Source organism: Ahaetulla prasina, chromosome 3 (assembly GCF_028640845.1).
Source record: "Ahaetulla prasina isolate Xishuangbanna chromosome 3, ASM2864084v1, whole genome shotgun sequence".
NCBI classification, from domain to species: domain Eukaryota; kingdom Metazoa; phylum Chordata; class Lepidosauria; order Squamata; family Colubridae; genus Ahaetulla; species Ahaetulla prasina.
In genome coordinates, this window is record NC_080541.1 from 69,573,307 (window position 1) to 69,592,308 (window position 19,002).

General features: G+C 39.6%; 2 protein-coding genes across 4 annotated transcripts in view; one reads left to right on the plus strand and one right to left on the minus strand.

The window, feature by feature from the left end:
• Nucleotides 1–1,077: 1,077 nt before the first annotated feature.
• Nucleotides 1,078–15,759, minus strand: PTGR3 (prostaglandin reductase 3). The gene is made up of 2 exons (XM_058177862.1): nucleotides 14,676–15,759; nucleotides 1,078–8,214 (listed from the first exon to the last, which is right to left on the minus strand). Exons 1-2 carry the CDS (start codon nucleotides 14,981–14,983, stop codon nucleotides 7,290–7,292), a joined length of 1,233 nt encoding a protein of 410 aa, XP_058033845.1. The 5' UTR covers nucleotides 14,984–15,759; the 3' UTR covers nucleotides 1,078–7,289.
• TSHZ1 (teashirt zinc finger homeobox 1) overlaps nucleotides 11,973–19,002 on the plus strand; it is an 85,329-nt gene continuing 78,299 nt past the window's right edge. The window contains exon 1 of one of the 3 annotated variants that reach the window (XM_058177860.1): nucleotides 11,973–13,854. Coding sequence is in view for 1 of the 3 variants with exons in the window: in XM_058177858.1 (XP_058033841.1) it covers nucleotides 18,756–18,795 (40 nt within the window). In the remaining 2 variants the exon portion in view is untranslated. Of the gene's footprint in view, nucleotides 13,855–18,709; nucleotides 18,796–19,002 lie in introns of those variants that run through there. The other 2 variants (XM_058177858.1, XM_058177857.1) reach the window with 2 other exon arrangements.

Below are 19,002 nucleotides of genomic sequence, written 5' to 3' on the forward strand. Positions count from 1 at the left end.
GAGGTTTTTTTAATCTGGGAGTGAGCACGGGCATATTTGGATGCACAAAGCTACATTAATTAAGCTTTTACTCTCAGCTGCTACACAGCCATTCCTCACATTAATGCACACCCACAGAAAAACTATTTGGTTACAATAATCCCCATTGGATTTTATATATATGGCAAGGAAAACAAATCATTTGATTCCCTCTTCGCATTGTTCTGTCTCAGATTTTATTTCTTTGATATTTGCATTTGAGTACAGGTAGTCCTTCATTTACAACAGTTTGTTTAGTGACTGTTCAAATTTACAATGGCACTGAAGTGACTTATGACTCAGTTATGACTGTTGCAGCATCCCTGTGGTCACATGATCAAAATTCAGACACTTGGCAACTGACTCATATTTATGATGGTTGCAGTATCCCAGGATCATGTGATTGCCTTTTGCAACCTTCTGACAAGTCAAGTCAATGGGGAAGCCAGATTCACTTAACAACCATGTTACTAACCTAACAGCTGCAGTGATTCACTTAACAACTGTGGCAACAAAAGTAATAAAATGTTGCAAAATCCATTTAACAACTGTTGGTTTCAATTGGTTTCAATTGTGGTCGTAAGTCAAGGACTAGCTGTATTATATTTTCTTTTGTATAAATTTTGTTGCCACCTTAAACTTGTTTAATGTCAGATATAAACATTTTTTAAAAAAGGAAAGAAACAACTATTTTGGATTGAACGATAGAGAAACAAGCTTGCCGAAATAGTATTCTATAATTCTTGCTCATTACAAGCCGCAAATCTCAGAATTAGTGTGAACTATAGTGTGAAAGGGTTAAATACTGTGCAGGTACAGTTCTTATAGCAACTGCAAATGTTACTGAAATAAAAGGCTGAAACAGGAAATCTAAAAAAAAAAAATCTTCCCCAAGGCAGGCATCTGTCTTAAATGATGTAATTTGTCAACTTTCCAGCATCTTGTAGATCTGAACACAAAAAGTTCTACACTAAACAAAGAACATTACATGCTCATTAGCCAAAATGTTCCTAAAGTACTTTACAGAGTTTTCATTTAATAAACAGCAATTACTTGCAATTGTGGTATAAACATTAATTTTGGGTAACTAATAACTATTTCAAGACATTCTAGTTGGGTTTTGATAGAATTTTGTATCAGATGACAAAGCAGACATTTTAAATAAGGCTTGTCATTTTGCCTGTTAAAACCTGTTACATTGTCCAAAATCGAACTGCTTACTGTGCTAAAAAAAAGCTTCAAAGTGTTAAGGTATAATAATAATTATTGTATAGCTCACACACACTAGAATGTAAAATAAGAGGCAAATTTATCAGTACTGAGCTAAAAATAAAGTAAGAGAAATAGTGAAGAATTCTGTTTATTCATAACATGGAAAACGTAGCACGTATTTAAGAGTGCGTAAAATTTAACTAGTGTGCAACCTGCCCATAACCCTGCACTCCCACTGACCTTAAGGATAATATGGAAAGAATGCCATTTTCTGTAGAATAGTGGTGATTCATCCACAATTTTTGGGCCAAACCTTTTCTCTAAAAATGAGGACTTACAGTTGCGCTACAGCATTCATTCATGTTTAGAATATTATAGTAATTACTTAAAATGTATTTTAAAAACATATCCTACATACACATACAATCACTTTTAAAATATATGTGTAGGTTGCTAAATCTGAAAATGTCTTCAAGTATGGTAGTAAAGATCTTGTATCGGGGTAAATCGTTTTTTAAAGAAAAAGACCTTTTCATGCCTGAGAAATGTCTAGTTTCTAAGGATAAGCAAAAATAATGCAATCCGTTCAAGATTACAAAAAAAAGAGGCGGGTGGGCCTTTTCTGCTTTAATTCTATGCTTCCCCCCCCTTTAACATGGGGCTTTTATAGCATCCGAAACACACAGTCACTTTCAGAATTTATCATTGCCATGCAAAACATAATAAATTTCTCTTCATTCACTTAAGGAGTGCATCAGTTAAAATGTTAAGTCTTTCATCTTTATTACCCTTCCATTAAAATGAATGAATGAAACCGGGACTATTCAACTCTTTACAAAGGGGGGGGGGAAATGGATTACATCTTTATTCCGTACATATATATATCCAAGTCACAAGCAAGTAAACTTTTCAAATGTGTAGTAGGATGTTAAACGTCACGGTACGTATATTTTATTTGATTATAGCATTCAACATTTGGCCATTGCCTGTCCTTTTCCATTCCTATTTATGTTAATAAGACCTGCAGTGTTTAGTGTCTTTATCTCTTTCCTGCTAGGCGTGTTCACGTGTTTTGAAGGCGGTCTGTTCTACAGCTGATAGATTAGAAACAGACAGATTAATAACCAGCCCTTCCATTGGTCTAGACTTTCTTGAACACTGCACCAGTAACCCTTTGCTATAATGACGACACAAAGAGCCTCACATCAAGGCTGTGCTTCTTCTCCATAACTCAAAAGCGTCCCGGTGGCAATAGCCTCCAGCCCCATTTGTCTTTAGTGCAGTTGTGACACTTCGGTATGATCCATAATTTGGCAGCTATTTACCGTGACATTTCTCTTCAGTGCAGCCATAACATTCAGCGAAGGCATTATTTGATTCCATTTACCATACAAATTGTATTGTTGTGCATGCATGCTAGCAGCTATATTAGGCACCTGAAAATGAGTAAATCTTGTAAAACAGCCTATTCAAACAGGGTTTTTTTTCTCAGTTTGGTTGAGGAAAAGCAACCAACAAATAAAAAAACATTTCTGAAGACTGAGGAAAACTTTTTCCTGAACAGTTCACTTATCTGTATTTGCATAGCCTATAGACAGCAACTGGTTTTTTTTAAAAAAAAATCCAAAACATCAACAGTAGATATTGAGAATCGTAATTTATTTTTAAAAACCAGATCCATTCAATAGAAAAATTATCTTATAAAATATGCTAAAATGGCAAATTACCACATATTATCTTTAAAATTATTTTATATCATATTCTTCCTTTCTTGGTATCTCTCCCTTGCCCTCATCACTGAAGCTTGATTTACTTCCATGTAGAAAAAAAAGGCTGCTTTTACTCTGCAAAACCTTTTTCCATCAAGATTTTTCCCTGAAGCAAATTCACATAGAAAATTTTTAGACAAAAATATACAGGTTTACTCAAAAGCAAGCTGCATTCAATTTTGTAAGACTTAATTAAGTATTTGTATATTTTTCAACCGTTGTGACTTTTGAAATTCTGCCTTAATATTATGAAAAGCTTGTTCTTTATATGGTGTCAATACAGGTAGTTCTCAACTTATGACCACATTTTTGTTGCTAAGTGAGACATTTGTTAAGTCAATTTTGCCCCATTTTATGATCTTTCTTGCGACAGTTGTTAAGTGAGTCACTGCATTTGTTAACTTTGCTTGTCAGAAGGTTTGCAAAAGGTGATCACGTGACCCCAGGACACTGCAACGGTCATAAATGAGAGTCAGTTGCCAAGCATCTGAATTTTGATCACATGACCATGGGGCTGCTTTTCATAAGAGTGAAAATTGGTTCGAAGGCACTGTTTTCAGTGTGGTTTGTAACTTCAGACGGTCACTAAATGAACTACCTGTAGTAACTTTCTAAAGCACACATGCATCAATTATGGAGTCACATTTTTAAAAAACACATTTTAAAGTAAGTCCTTGGATGCCAAATCCAAAGTTGTATACAAAAGTGTCATGGCTTTTTCTGAACTCCCAAAGCCTCTAGTGCTGCTTTTTGAAAAAAATATTCAACTACATATCTTAGTTCAAAAGCCTGAGAAGGGAAAAATTCTCCTCTCCACCAACTCATATAGTGGGCAACTTGAAATCTAACTTAAGTACATTATTACTTGCACAGTTCAGGAAGACAACTGATCTATCAACAGTCTCTTCTGTATACCACTTTTGTACAATGCTGAGTGAAATGCCATAAAGAGCTGGCTCTTCCCTCAAGTGCTGGGACAGAGTGAAGATGGTGCTCAGGGATTGTATTTTTTGTTGTATTAAGAATGGTGGTTGAGAAACCAGGCTTTGGTGTTATCAGTTTTGTTTTTTCCTGATTGTTGTGATGATAATAGTGTTTCATAAGAAGGGTGGCAACATAAGTCTTTTAAAAAAATACATAAATATTTTTTTGAAATTCATTACATGCTCAGAATTAACATAATCCAGCCTATGGTAAATTTATAATAACTCTAAGTAAAAGAAACATCAGTGTTACATACGTGATGGTAATAAAAATTAGGCATAGTAAAACACATATGTGATACACATCTCAAAAATACCAATTCATTCATGACATATGGAGATTTTTTTTAATCTCTTGCCCATGTAAACATAGAGTGTGTCATTGAAGGTGGAACTGACCAAGAGTTGCCTAGGAACATTTATGACACTTTTGAGAATTTCATCGAAGAAACAAAACAATAACATAGCATCCACAGTAAGACTCTGAATGTAAATATTTTTTGAATTAAATTGAAAGAGAATGAAATATAATTACAATCCACAAGTTATGTGACTCCAAATAAGCACTGCAGTCCAATTCATTTTGATGTGAATATCATATAGGTGTTTTCTTTGACTTGTATGTAATCTCAGACCCAATTGAATTTAATATTTCTCAAGCAATACTATATTACTGTGAAGCTAAGTTAGGAGTTTGTAAATAAATATATATGAACACAGCTAACAGAGATTTAGAAATCAGGATTTCTACTCCATTGTATTCTTATGAGAATTATCTTTGCTTCACTTATTATGGTATTCATCATAGTGCTTACTTATATTTGCTCTACCACACACTATATTGTTGTGTACAATATGAATCAACTAAATCACAACATCCAACAGAATGGCTGTGACTATTATTAACAGAAAATGCTTTAAGTTGTTGCGTTGCTTTAATATATTTGATAATTATTACAGTCAATTACCAGTTCTTCCAGTAACTGTTATATTAGTGCAGAGAAATAATTCAGAATCTTCAGTTATACAGATGACATAAAATTTCTTGCTAAACAATTGTCATACAATAAATCACTTAATATTTAAGTGAATTCTTGATTTATTTAGGCACATATTGGCTGCCCAATTGAAACTGAAAGAATTTATACACATAGTAGAAAACCAAGCATATTTAGTAGTAAATACCAGTAGTATACCAAACACATTTAGTATAATTATATTGTAGCAGTAGTATATAATTATATACCAAGCATGTTAATAGCAAATTTAAAATGAAGTAATTTCTTTGTAATCAGTGGTTCAAAAAATCTTATTTTTAAAATTAGGATTTATGGTATGCATGTAAATATTGTTTATAACTAGGCCCTTAAAATTAATTTTGAGATTCAAATACATGTGCATGTATTTGCACATGTGCATAGATTTATGTGCATAGATAAGCAATTTGAAAAATATGATATTTAGACATTAGCATTAATATATAATGACTCATAACAGACCTGGATTACAAATACTTAGCATGAGTTGTTCATGTCTAAAACTGAATATTATTCTGAAGTTTCAATTTTTTTGATCGAATCAAATAATCAAATAAAATTATGATGACAGTGTTTCTATAAAAATTTCAGCTGATAATATCCAAAATTTACTTCAGTTACAGTTTAACAAAAAAAAATTACCAGCTCAATCCAAAACTAACTTAGTAACTGAAGTATTTAGGTACAAATCATTTTAATCCCATCGATACAATGGTATTTAGTTGGTTTAGGGGCTGTCTGTAAATTTAAATCGAGCCCCTACTCAAAAAATGCTTTATACTTCTTAAAACTTGTTTCCAATTGTCCAAATTCTTAAAAAAGTAAAAGAGCCAAGAACTGGAAATCAATATAGGATTTTTAAAATATATCATATTTTTGTCATCTTTGAAGTTTCTGAAAAAAAATCAACTTTGTTTTAAATCAGTACATATATTGATGCACTTGGAAATCAAACATGTTTGCCTTTCCCAAATCCCAAATAGGAAATACAAAATGAATAGAACTAAGGTGACTATAGAAAGCTTTACTTGTAAAATGATTTTTTTTAAAAAATGCATTTCAAAGGCAATTATTAACAGCTCAGTTCTATTTATATCTACCTAGATACAAGTTTTGTTAAGTTCAAAAAAGTTTATGTCCCAATGGAACTTTTAGCCGAATAAATCAAGCATGAGATCACATTGTTGAACAAAAGGAGAAAAAACTGGATAGCTGAACCATGCTGAAAAAAATTAACTGCAAAAAATTAATTTTAATATTTATAGTCAGAATTGTACAATATGATCTCTTACAGAAATGACATTTGATTACAATGCCAAATATATTCTATATACTGTTGACATTCTAATCCAACATTTTAATCTGTACCATTTCCATTTTCAGAGATACAGTATATATCTTCTAGTGCATTTCATTAATCTGAAAATTTCTGGATTATTTATCTTCAACAAAATGTTAAAAAGTTAGATAACATTAGAAAAGTTCTAGTTATAAATGAGTGCAATGGCAAGATAACATTTCAAATATAATTTTATAAGATAACCAAATGTCCCAAAATATAATAAAAAATTAAAATAAGCTGGCAAAGTTGATTCAAAAGGAAAAAAAAATCATTTTCAACACTCGTGTAAAAAGAACATACATGTTCATACTAGAATAAAAATGCACTATATAGAATAAGCTTTGTAAAAAAAACGTTTAGTGTCATTGTTACCACGTCTTTGCAGATTGTATGTATCCCAAATTGTATGTATAACAAATCTCAAATATAGTTTAATAGTGCAGTCCCATATAGACATTTATAGGCATAATCAATCTGAAAATCAGTAGGGCATATTTCTGTGTAAAATGCATATAGGATTGCTGCTTAATCCTAAGCATGTCTACTAAAGTGGCTACTAAGCCATTTTAAGGACAATGGGCTTCATCTTATTCAAACTGCGTAAGATTGCAGCTCCATATGCCTTCACACACTGAGTTCCAGAAGAGAGGTATGACATCAATTTGTAACAGTTTTGCACTTGCCTAGAATTATATTCAAATCCACTGAAAGTTGGAAATTGAAAATCTCCATACTAAAAAATGTGGAAGTAAATGTAATACCAGCTACAAGCTGCATTTTTAAACCCCACAAAACCTCTTAAACAAATCAAAATACTGTTTTGCTATTTTAATATGTTACCCGTTGCCAGCTTTAAAGAAATTAAAGCATTATCGCCAAGCATAAAATGCCCATTTGCTCTGTTTTGATTTATGTCATTGTTCTGTTTTTACAGCTTACTGTTGACAGAGTGAGGTAATTCAACTACAATTTTTCCAATGTTTTTCCCCATGTACATATAATCTATAGCACGGAACACTGACTCTAAGCCAGTAAACTTGTTCTCTAGAGACAGGTCTCCAAAGTCCACCTCACAAACAATTTCTCTCTTTTCACACATTTCAACCAAGTGTTTCATAGCCATTTGGTAATCAGAAAAGTAATGGTTTAAGAAGAAACCTCGGATGCTAGCTGATTTTTTAAGCAACTTTGCTGGTAGCATTTCTGTGTGACTTCGTGGAAGGCCAGTAAGTGTTTGATAACCAGAAATAAACCCAATAATGATCAGGCGACCTTTGATAGCCAAGGAGTTGATAGCCAAGTCATACATTTCTCCACCAACCGATTCATACACAACATCCACACCTTTGGGGTACTCATTTTTGAGGACAGCAGCAACATTTTCAGTTTTATGGTTGATTGGTCGATCGCAGCCAATAGATTTCAGAAAAGCACATTTTTCATCAGTGGAGCAAGTTCCTATTACATGGCATTTTGCTTTCTTTGAAAGTTGCACAGCAAACTGGCCAGTGCCTCCAGCTGCCGCTGTCACCAGAACTGTCTTTCCTTCAGACAATTCTCCAAGTTCTTTCAGACTAATATATGCTGTAGCTCCACTTACCAGAAGAGTCAGAAACTCTGGTTTCATAGAAGGTACTGGAATGGCTTCTTTAGCAGGCACAACTGTATATTCAGCAAAAGCTCCTGGTCTTACATAGGCCACAGATTGGCCTACAGTGTAATTTGCACTTGCACTTAAGCCCAAGGCCACCACTTCACCAATCCCTTCAAAACCTACATCAAATGGAGGCTTAACCAAAATGTTGTACCGGCCAGCTGAGTAGTTAATATCAGATGCATTAATGCCAACAAATCTAGAAGAAAACAAAAATGTGTTAATGTCTCTTTTTTATAAGACTTGTAAGAAAATAATTTCATTTAAACGCATAAGGCTGGAGATTAAGTGATGCCTCTTCAAATATTTCAAAGGTTGCAGCAGGAATTATTTTGTGCACCCGCCCGCCCCAAAAAGATCACTGTAATCAGATTTCACTTTTCCTAACATGCAGACTTGACCTTGTATCTTCAAATGAAAACCCAAGGCATTTTTGTTATGCATGACAAAAGTAACAAAGATAAAAATTATTTTTGATAAGCTATGGAATAAAAATATGTTTTTTACTAGAATAGAACAGAACAGAACAGAATAGAATAGAATTAACAAGTATATTGACTCTGGAGGCAAATTTACATTTCTGATTGTAACAACACTTTATATGACTAATGATAATGTGAAGTATCAAAGTCCTCTCCAAGGTCAATGGACAAAAATGTTACTGCAGGCAAATTTAAAGAAAATTGATCTAGTGACTGTAATAAATTTGCCTTTTGATGCAACTAATTTGCACATTATTAAAACATTTTGCTGTATATAAATGACTAAAACACCTTAAAAGAACCTTGAACAGAAAAAGTAAAATAGTGCACCACTAGTTTGCACATATTGATTTTTAACAGGTAAAAATGAGTAAAAGTATTAAAGATGGGCAATGAAGTATCTTGTGATACTAAGTAATAAGTAAACTGGAGAAAGGCAGTGTTTAAAGGTAGGTACTTCCACGTAAATTTAAAAAGAATCTATGCTGACATTGTCCTTTATATCCAAAAATAAATAAATATTGGCATTTAATTATGCACATTGATGAAAAAACATGTAAAAAATATGTCGAGTTATGGGGATTTGAAATCATTTACATGTATAGAAATAACTGAAGTAAAGGAAGCTCTTTGGACATTTCTAAGAAAACAGGCTGGTTCATTATGAAGTGTTCCTATATGTATATAGCTACAGATTCAGAAATATATGCCCATACATCCTCAGCTGAACAACTTATGTAGTGTCGAATTCTTTATAAAATTTAGCCTGCATCTGCACCACAGGATACCTTCGTTCTATTTATGGCTCTTCAGGAAAACCAAACCAAACGCAAGTACCTTTCTACGTCCTGTACTGGAAAAGTAAAACGAGGCGTGCATGTCGTGTGTGTTTGTGAGTGTAAGAGACAAAAAGATCCTAAAGCGAAGGTCTGCGTTGTTAGAAACAAAAGATCGGGGCACCAATATGGTGATGCCTCAACTACGCGAGGAAACTCTTCTTTTGCCTCGCCTCGCAAGCCAACTTCTTGCAGGAAGTTTGCTACCCGGAGAGGCGGCGGTTGGACACGAAGCCGGCCTTACTTACTCATCCCCCGCTTCTGTACTTCATACAACTGATTTGTGCTGCACGTAGGATATTCCTCCTCCTCCTTCCCCCCCCCCAATTTATCGCCCAAAGTCACAGGGTGGCGCGGCGCGGCTCGTCTGAAAATTTCCTTCCTCCCGCGAGCCTAATTGTTGCTGCCTTCACGCCTCTGCAGCCTTTTTTCAACGCCTCCCTTTCCCTCAGCCGAGGCAAAGGTCCTGGCCGCTTGGCGAGCGGCTCCCTTCCAGAGCGCAAGATCAAGTTCGAGGCTTTTGATTTTTTTGGCCCCGAGACCCCGAGCGCGTTTTTCCTTCAGATCCAGCCTCGGATCTGAAGTGAAACTTTGCATAGAGCCGGGGTGGGAACCACCTCTCCGGTTTAAAGCAAAAACGCCGAAGAGGACACACGCGTTTACACAACTTTTCCCGCCTAAGCCCGTTTCCCCCCCCCCCTTTTCTTCCTTTTTAACTTTTTTAACACGAGATAATGCAATGCAGAGCGTAGCGGCGCCAACTTGGGGGGCAGGTAAACGAGGTGGCTGGCTGGGCAAGGGCGACGTCTTAATAATTCTGTCGGCCGAAGTGCTACTACAAGTAGCACCTTCGTCCGCTTTATCTGAATAAGCTCTGCTGAGGGAGCCGTGTTTACTTTGACTCCCCCGCTGGCCTCCAGTGCGTATACCCAACAAAGGCGAAGTGGTTACAAAGCAGACTTGACGGCTCTGTCTGAGAGGGAAACTGCTAACAGCAAGGAGTACCCGTTGAGGGAGGAAGGCCACTGGGTGATCTTCTCCCCAAGCACCATTGCTTTTCTTCTCTTATGCCAAATACTTGAGGCTGTTTCCACTTTGGCTTTTCCCTGACAAATTTTCCAGGCGCTCACGGTTGCCTCTTGCCAACTTTATAGGAGCTTTTTCCTCTCAGGTGGACAACAAGGGCAAAAATGGCAGGGTTGACCAGAAAAAAGGAAAGACAGGGTCGCAGAATCACCATGACAGCAGCAGAAGGTCAAGCAATAAACCAAATTACATTTTAGCAACCTTTCTGATCCCTTCTGGAAGTTCTTCCTTCTTTAAAATGTGACTCAACAATTTAATCTCCAGACTCTGCTTAAATTCCCTTATCCCATGCAACACAAAACATCACTTTTTAAAAAGTTCCATTTTAGCAATCCCAAGGTTAGGGAAATGCTATAGGTATGTACCTAAAATTGTGGTGACTTTAAAAAGAATAAATGATGCTTTTGTTACAGACTTAAGAATTCTTCCCACTAGTCCTACAAGAAATCAGCAAATTTCACTCATCCACTATTATTGTACAACTACTCCATTTACAATTACCCCACTCACTTTGGGGCTTTTCAGGTGAAAGCTCCACTGAAGCACTGGATAGACAGCATAGATAGGGTTCACTGGAATCAATTGGACAATTGTGGGCATCATCAGTTTGTATCTTGTTTGCAAAACTAAGTTGCAAGTTCAGGATCAGCTTGTGTGAAGGGAAAGAGATCTGTGGCCTTTCCACAGCAACCACTACTATCCAGTAAATTAACTATGTGACCTAACTGATGCCTTGCCCCTGCTCCTCCTTTATCCTTTGCGTCAAAGTAGAAGGCACCCAAGCCTTTAACACAGTTCAACCCATCAAAATGCTTAACCTAAACAACCAAGGCCTCCACTTTCCATACAATTGCAAACTTAGATTAATATGTGAGATGTGGGTGGGGGGGAGGAAGGAATGTTTAAAGGAGTTTAAGCAGCTTGTATGTCTTACTCAGAAACAATGTACTCCCTTGGAAGACCTGGTATGTAGGACAGGAAGCTCGAATAGGCAGACAAAACAAAGTCACCAACAACAGCCAGGAAAGAGGGAGTCTAACCCAAACAATCTGCAGGAGACAATTGTAGCATCTCTTCCCACTTTCCATCAGAATCTACCCATCCTCAATTTTTCTTTTCCAGATTATTATACCTATGTTTTATTATTACACTGCACTTCTACAGAAATCAGACACTTGCCACATATTTGCTTCTCATACCTTTGCTGAGTCTTGCATTTGGTCAGGAAGCCAGAAATTAGCATTCTAGGTTGAGACAGAAGCTGGGCAGAGATATATATACCATATCTTCCTAAATACCATGTTTAATATGTTTAGTTTACTACATTTTCTTCCTGATTTTGATCACAAAATCACACTGGTCACAATATAATACAATGTACTACTGTATTTTCCAATGACTTTTTCCTCTATAAATATTGCAAGGGTTTATTTCTACCATTCAAAATATATCCTACAGCATATCTATTCGTGGTAAGGATAGGTATATTTTCCAAGCAGAGGCAGAAGGGATTTCATCTAAATTGAAATCTTGTTCTAAAAGAGGAAAAAAGTTAAATGAAGTCAAATGAACTTCAATAGCCCAAGGCAACATAAATGTCATTCAGGCATGCATGGGTATAAGAGTCACAGACAAGACAAAATGTAAAGGTTAGCTCTGTACTATAAGCATGTTCAGGTGAATAAGTAGTAAGTCTGTAAGATGGTAGTGGTATTCTTAAACACCTTTTCCTGCCTTCTTTCCTTCTCCCTTGTCTTGTGATTGACCAGAATGAATTTTCAAGGCTAAATAAATCCAGGTGACTGCACTTATTCTACTGAGAGATTGCAAAGACACTTTCCCAGACTGCAAAAAATTAAAGTGTGTAGACAAACCAAAGAAAGCTTTCAAAGAGTAAAAGCAGACGTCAAAGAACTGTATTCTTAACACACTTTATTTTGCACTAATGAGATCTCTGCTCTTGCCTATATGAGAACCTCCAGGAAAAAAAAGGAGGGGGAGGGCAGGAGATCACCTCACACAATCCACATGACACAAAAGTTGTGAACTCCCAATTTGATTTTTCACATGCACCTTTGCAAACTCAAAATGTGTTTACCATAGAGAGGGGGAAGGGAGAAAGAGATGGCCTTATATGTTTGAGACTTGGCATCCCCCATTCCTCTAACTTTGGAGAGCGTACAAGCATTCTCCAACTCTCCAGAGAGCCCACCCAGCAGAAAAGGAAGAACAGGAGCTACATTGGAAAAAAAATAAATTGTATGCATAAATTTTCAAATTGCATGGGGGAAGGGGGGAGAAAGTGCTGTGGAGGAGGGGATCTGAGAACAAGGACCTAACCACCTTTTGATGCCAGAGACAGTCAGGAAGCACAGTGTATGGTCCTGTACTCTTTTGTATCAGCCAATCCCCCCCCACTTCTCACTAAGAAAGTGGATTTCAATGTACCCAAAACTAGATATCACTTTCACCTTTAACATTAGCAATGGTTCAGATACTTGCTTTCTAAATGCTGCCTTCTGATAGCTGCAATAATTCAAACCTTTGACAACAGAGATGTAAGACTTTATAATGTGGGTAATGCTGCACACTACATGCATATATTCCTATGGTTCAGGCAGAGCTAGGATAACTATTGTGATCTGTATCAATACCTGGCTTTGTGAGATTCACTGATCATTCATTTCATTCTAGTCATTGCACTTTATCTAATTAAATCTACCAGATTCAATAGGGCTAAAAAAAGTAGTGAAAGGCAATCTCAGATTATTCCAAAGTTCCTACATCCACATTAAGAGAAAACGTTTTAGAGACAGCAACCCCTTGAATCTGAATAAACTCTTAAAGATCTTCCCACAAATCACAGACTAAAAGATAAGGACAGCTTTTTCTCCCCCCTGCCCAATTTTTAGGTTTTTGGTTCTTAAAAGTTGTTTTTACACAATGGGAAGCACCTAGTAGGGGAATAATCTTAAAAACAGGGGGAAAAAAGACCAGACTAAATCCATTTGTAGAAGCTATATTCTATGTATATACATATATACATATATACATATATACATACATATACATACATATATAGTGATCCTACATAAAGCAGTGCTTTTCAAAGCTCTGAGAAAGCCGTGCAAGCCTGCGTTCAGCTTCTAATTGCAGAACAATAGTCATATACTTTCAAAGGCCACAGGCTTGCAGGGAGCTGGAAGGAAGTAAAATTTTACTGAAATCGGTAAGGCCTTCCTTCTGTGTAAAGGGAAAGCGATTGTGCAAGGGGCCGCACCTTCCTCCCGCATCTGCTTTTAGCCTTGCTTTTCTTGTGAATGGGAAAAAAAGAGAGTAGTGGAATTAACCGCTGAGGAGCGACAGGGAAAGGTGGATGGCAGCCCCATACCATGAAGGTCCCTTGCTTTCCTGTTAATTCTGCACACGCTTAAGGTTAGTGACGTGGAAGACTCCGGTGGGGAGGGGGGAAAGATAGAGTTTTGTACACAACTTCCTCTAGTCTAAAATATTGTCTGGAGTGTGCTACATGCGCGCGCACCCAGCCCAAGATGACGATAAATAACCTAAGTACTAATTCTACGTCCCACCGCACGTGGAGATCCACACAGATCTGTCAGTCTTTATTATATATAGTACAACTAGCCATCTCCTATCCAGGGCGATACGGCAAAGAAAGGGTCGCCTACCCATACCCCTTGCACACTCAGTTTGTGGATACTGGTGCAATCCTACCCAACCTGGGAGGGGCTTGAAAATTCATTTCCTGGTTGTCCAAGTTTCTTCTTTTGCACCTTGATGTCACCTACAGGCTCCAGATAAAGTCGCTTCACGACTTTTCTCATCTTTTTCCTGACTGGGTGATGGATTTTTTTCCGGAGGGGGAGGGAGGAGAAAGCATAATTGCCTTCCTACTGTTTGCCCATAAAATATGGAGGAGTTGGCGGCCGTCCGTCAACTGAACGGCCGCTTTGCTTGCACGGAAGTGGGCACGCGGGGTTACGGGGAAGAATATTTGGGATAATAAATTATGCTAACAGTTGTCCAAGGCAGACGATGCAACTCGATAGGATCAAAAAGAGCGCTAGCCTGCGCGGAAAGGGTGGGGTGGGCGCAAAGGATCCTTGCCTTTGCTTGGGAAAAGATTCGGTGCGGGCAGCAACGGGAGGGATCCCTGCTCCCTCTCCTGTTATGGCGAAGGTGCCAAAGCCTTGGGAGTGGGAGGAAAAGGAGGCGGGAGGGGAATGGATTCTCACCTGTTTCTAACAAGCAGATCGCCGTCTCCCGGGAGCGGCACGGGCGCGTCGTGGCGAAGAGAAACAGCTTCTCGGAAGTTTGAATTCAGCTTAGTCGCTACCAGTTTCTTCATGGAAGTGGGAATGGACGAGCCCTGGAAATCCATAAAGTGACGCGAGTAGGACATGTCCACGATGGGCCGGGTCGGAGGAGCACTCAAACACACCCGGGAAGGTCTCCCCGGAGCAATCAGATGCTGTTGGTTCAGCCAACGGTGCCAAGCTCCCCGAGACTTCAGCCACACGCTGATCCGCCCGTGGAAAGTCATCGACCAACCTTTCGCCGCTCTCCCGGGTTCTCCAACCTAGGAGGAGTCTTTCGCAAGCGTGCAGCCCTCAAGCACAGGCAGGCTCGGTATATTGCGATTTGTGTATGTAAATAAAGTCTAATGCAGCGGGCTGCCGCCTAAGCTCCAAGTCCTCCCTTTCTAGCCCCTCCACCACTCGGAAAGATTAGATCAGCAGTTAGCAGCCGCTGCGGCAGTTTCGCCTGCGGCGGACTTTCTGTGTCCCGTCTTTAGGTTTTTTTTTTTAAAGCACGGACAAAATTAGTTTCTGAGCTGAGCTTGCTTAAAACTTGCTCTTTTCGCAGGAACGAACCAAGCCCCCGCGCGCCGTTTTGTGCAGCCCTAGAACAAAACGGGCAGAATCACACAGCGTTCGAGTGTGTGCAGAAACCGAAAGATTTGCCTTTCACTCAGGAAGGAAAACGTACTTTTGGGGGAGACGAAGGAGCAAATCCCCGACCTTATTCTACTTCAATTTTTTGGTGGAGGAGGCTGGTCTGCTTGCTAAGGAAGAGACTATAATTGCATATTCCAACCTGCCGCATTTACCCTTCCCCCCAGCTCTTTCCTTAAAGAAAAGAAAATAGCACCCGGAACTGATGGTTTCTAAACCGTTCCTATATAAAATAGAGAAGAGGAAAAAAAGAAAACTCGAATGTAGGATTAGTTCAATAAAAGGTTAGGCTGGGAGCAAGAAGTTGCAGCTAATCTGGCAATGTTATTAGCAGCCTGCTAGAGCCGCTGGCTGCTAAGACAGGCCCCTCCCCTTCCGTGCGAAACGTTCACTTCCTCGTAAGGTGGTACAAATCAAACCAGAGCCGCTTGCGACCGCGACTGGAAACTGCGCTTGCATTGGGGTGAAAATACTGTAAAGGCACGAGAGATTTACAGAAGGATCGAAAGCATATTTTAAAATCTGGACAGGCGTGATTTTGTGAGCTTCGAATCATAGTAATTGTAGTAGCAATAGCAGTAGTAATAGCAATAATAATAGGATTCCTAATAACTACTTCCTATGTTCTTCAGTTCCTCGTGGTTTTATAACGTTCCCATATGACAAAATAAGGCTGGAAAATGCATTGGTTGCTTTTTTGCCCCCCCCACCCCGTTAGATATGGTTTTAAATAATGTTGCCATATTTATTTTTGACCTCAATATTTTTTCTTTTAATCTATCATCGATCTATCACGTTTCTGCTATGTTCAATATTGCATAGATTAAATTATTAGCTTTATACCTATTTATCTGGGAGAAAGCTCCACTAAACTCCGTAAATTTACTTTAGAGGAGACATTGCGCAATCAAAAGAGTGTTTATTCACCCACTTAACAGACCTCACACATATACACAAACAAAATCACTTTCGAGGAAGATTTGCTATTCAAGATGCTTTCGGTGCAAATCTTTGGTGTTGCCAGATGCAGACAAACTAGGGATCTGTCTGAAACTATGCCCTGGGAATCAATGCATAGTGTTAATTACAGTAAACACGAAACAGCTTTGCACAGGTTAGAATAGAAAAAAATATTTATTTAACTCTTGATTACAGTGATTTCAGGTAAGTTAGAAATCCTTTCTTAAAAGAGTTAAATTTTATTTAACTTTAGCTTTTACACAAAGGTACTTTTTGTTTTGTTTAAGATTCTGGCAAGAAATTTCAATTTAATAAATTTATAAACCGTCTTAATGTCCCATCTTCCCCATAAAGTGATTTATCTTTTATATAGCTTATCTGTGGCTAAAAATGTAAAAAACTTACATATATGATCTTCCATAAAATAAACTTTTTAAAATGCCTCAGTGGCATGGTGGTGGACGCTTGCTTTATGTGTGCCTCCTTTCCCCAAATCCTTGGCAGTCAAGCTTCGGAGAACTTGAACTGTGCCGTCAATACTTGCCTTTAAAATCAGACTATCACTATTTTGAGTTCTACTGTACAACAAGCCTCCTTTTCCAGGAACAATAAAATAAAATAAAATCTCTGCTATGGTGTTTGCCGTGTGTTGTTTAGTCTGGAAGAAACAAAACAAAAAAGCAACCCAAAGAAACACTAAAATTAAACAAAGCAATTAAAAAGATTGACAGGTATGGGTTTGTATGAGAGCTATTTGTAATTGTCAGGGTGACGTTGGCAAGAGGAGGAGGAGTAAAAAAAATCTGAAGCAGGAAAAGCAGCTCGATGTGTCTGTCTATCAGTTGAGACTGTCTGAAAGCTCTGGGATCTGAATGTGTGCTATATTTCAGTGAAATGAGAAGAGAGGGAGAGTAGATCTCTTTCTCCCAGGAGTTTAAACCGGGGGGGGGGATAGGTCACGTTAATCTCTCCCACCCTGTGAATGTCTCGGCTTCTCTTTGGAACCCCCAGTCTTTCACACAGTATCTCTGGGGGTTGTCCGGTGGGGGCTTTTGTTTGTTTTCTGTTACAGATCGAGATCAACTATAAACAATAATCCCTGTTAAAACGTGTTTGCGTAATTCTAGTATCAGAAGAAACTGCGATTTTTGGAAGAAAGAGAGAGAGGGAGGGAAGCGAGGCATTAAAGTAATCCTCTTCGGTGGTGCCACTGTTTGATCTGTGACTCTTTGGAAGGTGGAGGAGTGACTGACATTTCCCATCCGGTGTGATCAGTATGTACGGGGGCTTTCCTCCTTTTTACTGTTTGCTTTCTTGATGAGACCAAGTGATGGGAGGAGAAGGAAAGACTGGATCGACCTCGTTTTCTGCACAATGAAAAAGCTATTATCAGCGCAATAAATACCAGCATCGCCCAAATCCACGAGCTTTTTTTTTTTTTTTAACCAGCCAGCGAGCGATAAAGTTGCGCTTGGAGACTCTTTGATCTCGGAGAAAGGCTTGCCGGGGGGTTGGGGAGAGGCAGCCGAGAGAGGAAGAGGGTTGAATTCAAACGTCTCTCCGTTTGCCGTTTGCTCCCTTCTCTTCCCCCAAGACGACGGCGAAGAAGTAATCGAGGGTGGAAGGAGAAGACGACGAGGGGAGAGCGCCGGACCGACTAAACGGATTTGGGCTGCGCGTCGCCGGAGCGAGCCAAACCCCCACCCCCTCCGCCTTCTCCATCTCCTCCCGGCTCACATCTTCGGGCAGAGGGACCGCGGCGCGAGGCGGCCGAGCTTTGTTTGGTCTCCGAAGTAACTTTTTCAAACAGCCACGGAAAAAGAAGGGAGGAGGAGGAGGAAAGCCCCAAGGGCGTGTGTACGCGCGCGTTGGAGGGGGGCGCGGGAAGGTCAGAAATCAACCTTGTAAATGAAAACATTGCCTCCGCGAGTTTTTGGCGTGGCGACGGCGCTTGGCATCCCCGCGCCCGGTCCGGGGGCAGCGGCATCCCAGCAGCACCGCCAGCCCCCCCTTTGCAACCTCTGCTCCCCGTTGGCGTCGCCAGGAGTTGACCCGGGAGAAGGACACCCGAAGAGCCGCCGGCCCGGAGCAGCGAACCCGCGCAAACTTTTCGCCCCCTCCCCTCCCCTCCTTCCCCCGCCCCTCCCGCCGGCTCTCCCCAAGCGGACTTGGAAGTGGCAGAAGCCCTCGAGCTGCTGCTCCCTTTCCCCATCCCTTCCTCCCACCCCCCCATTTTTGTTAGTCTTGTGTGTCTTGTTTGTTTCTGCATGAAAAGAGTGGGGATTGGAAGAGTCCTGTGCGGAAACTCTCCAGCGGCGGCTGAGGGAGGAGGAGGAGGTGGAGGTGGAGGTGGAGGAGGAGGAGGAGGAGGGCGGCTGAAGAGACGGCGGCAACACCAGCATGCCGAGGAGAAAGCAGCAAGCTCCCCGGCGCTCTGCAGGTAACCCCCCGCCTCCTCCCCTCCTTTCCACAACCCCTTCCCGCTTGCTCGCCCGTTTGCTCGCTCGCTTGCACTTTCCCCACTCTGCCGCCGCTCTCCTCAGGGCTGCCCGAGGAGGGGAGGGGTTAATTTAGAATAGCAAGGCCTGCAGCAGGGATTCAGACGCCCCCCCCCCTTTCCCGGTCTTCCTAGATCTCTGTAGCGAGG

Coding starts and splice junctions, on each gene's coding strand:
- PTGR3 (XM_058177862.1), bottom strand. CDS start 14,983: ATGACTTTCCACGGGCGGATCAGCGTGTGGCTGAAGTCTCGGGGAGCT. Junction 8,215..14,675: donor GATCTGCTTGTTAGAAACAG/GTGAGAATCCAT, acceptor GTTTTCTTCTAG/ATTTGTTGGCATTAATGCAT.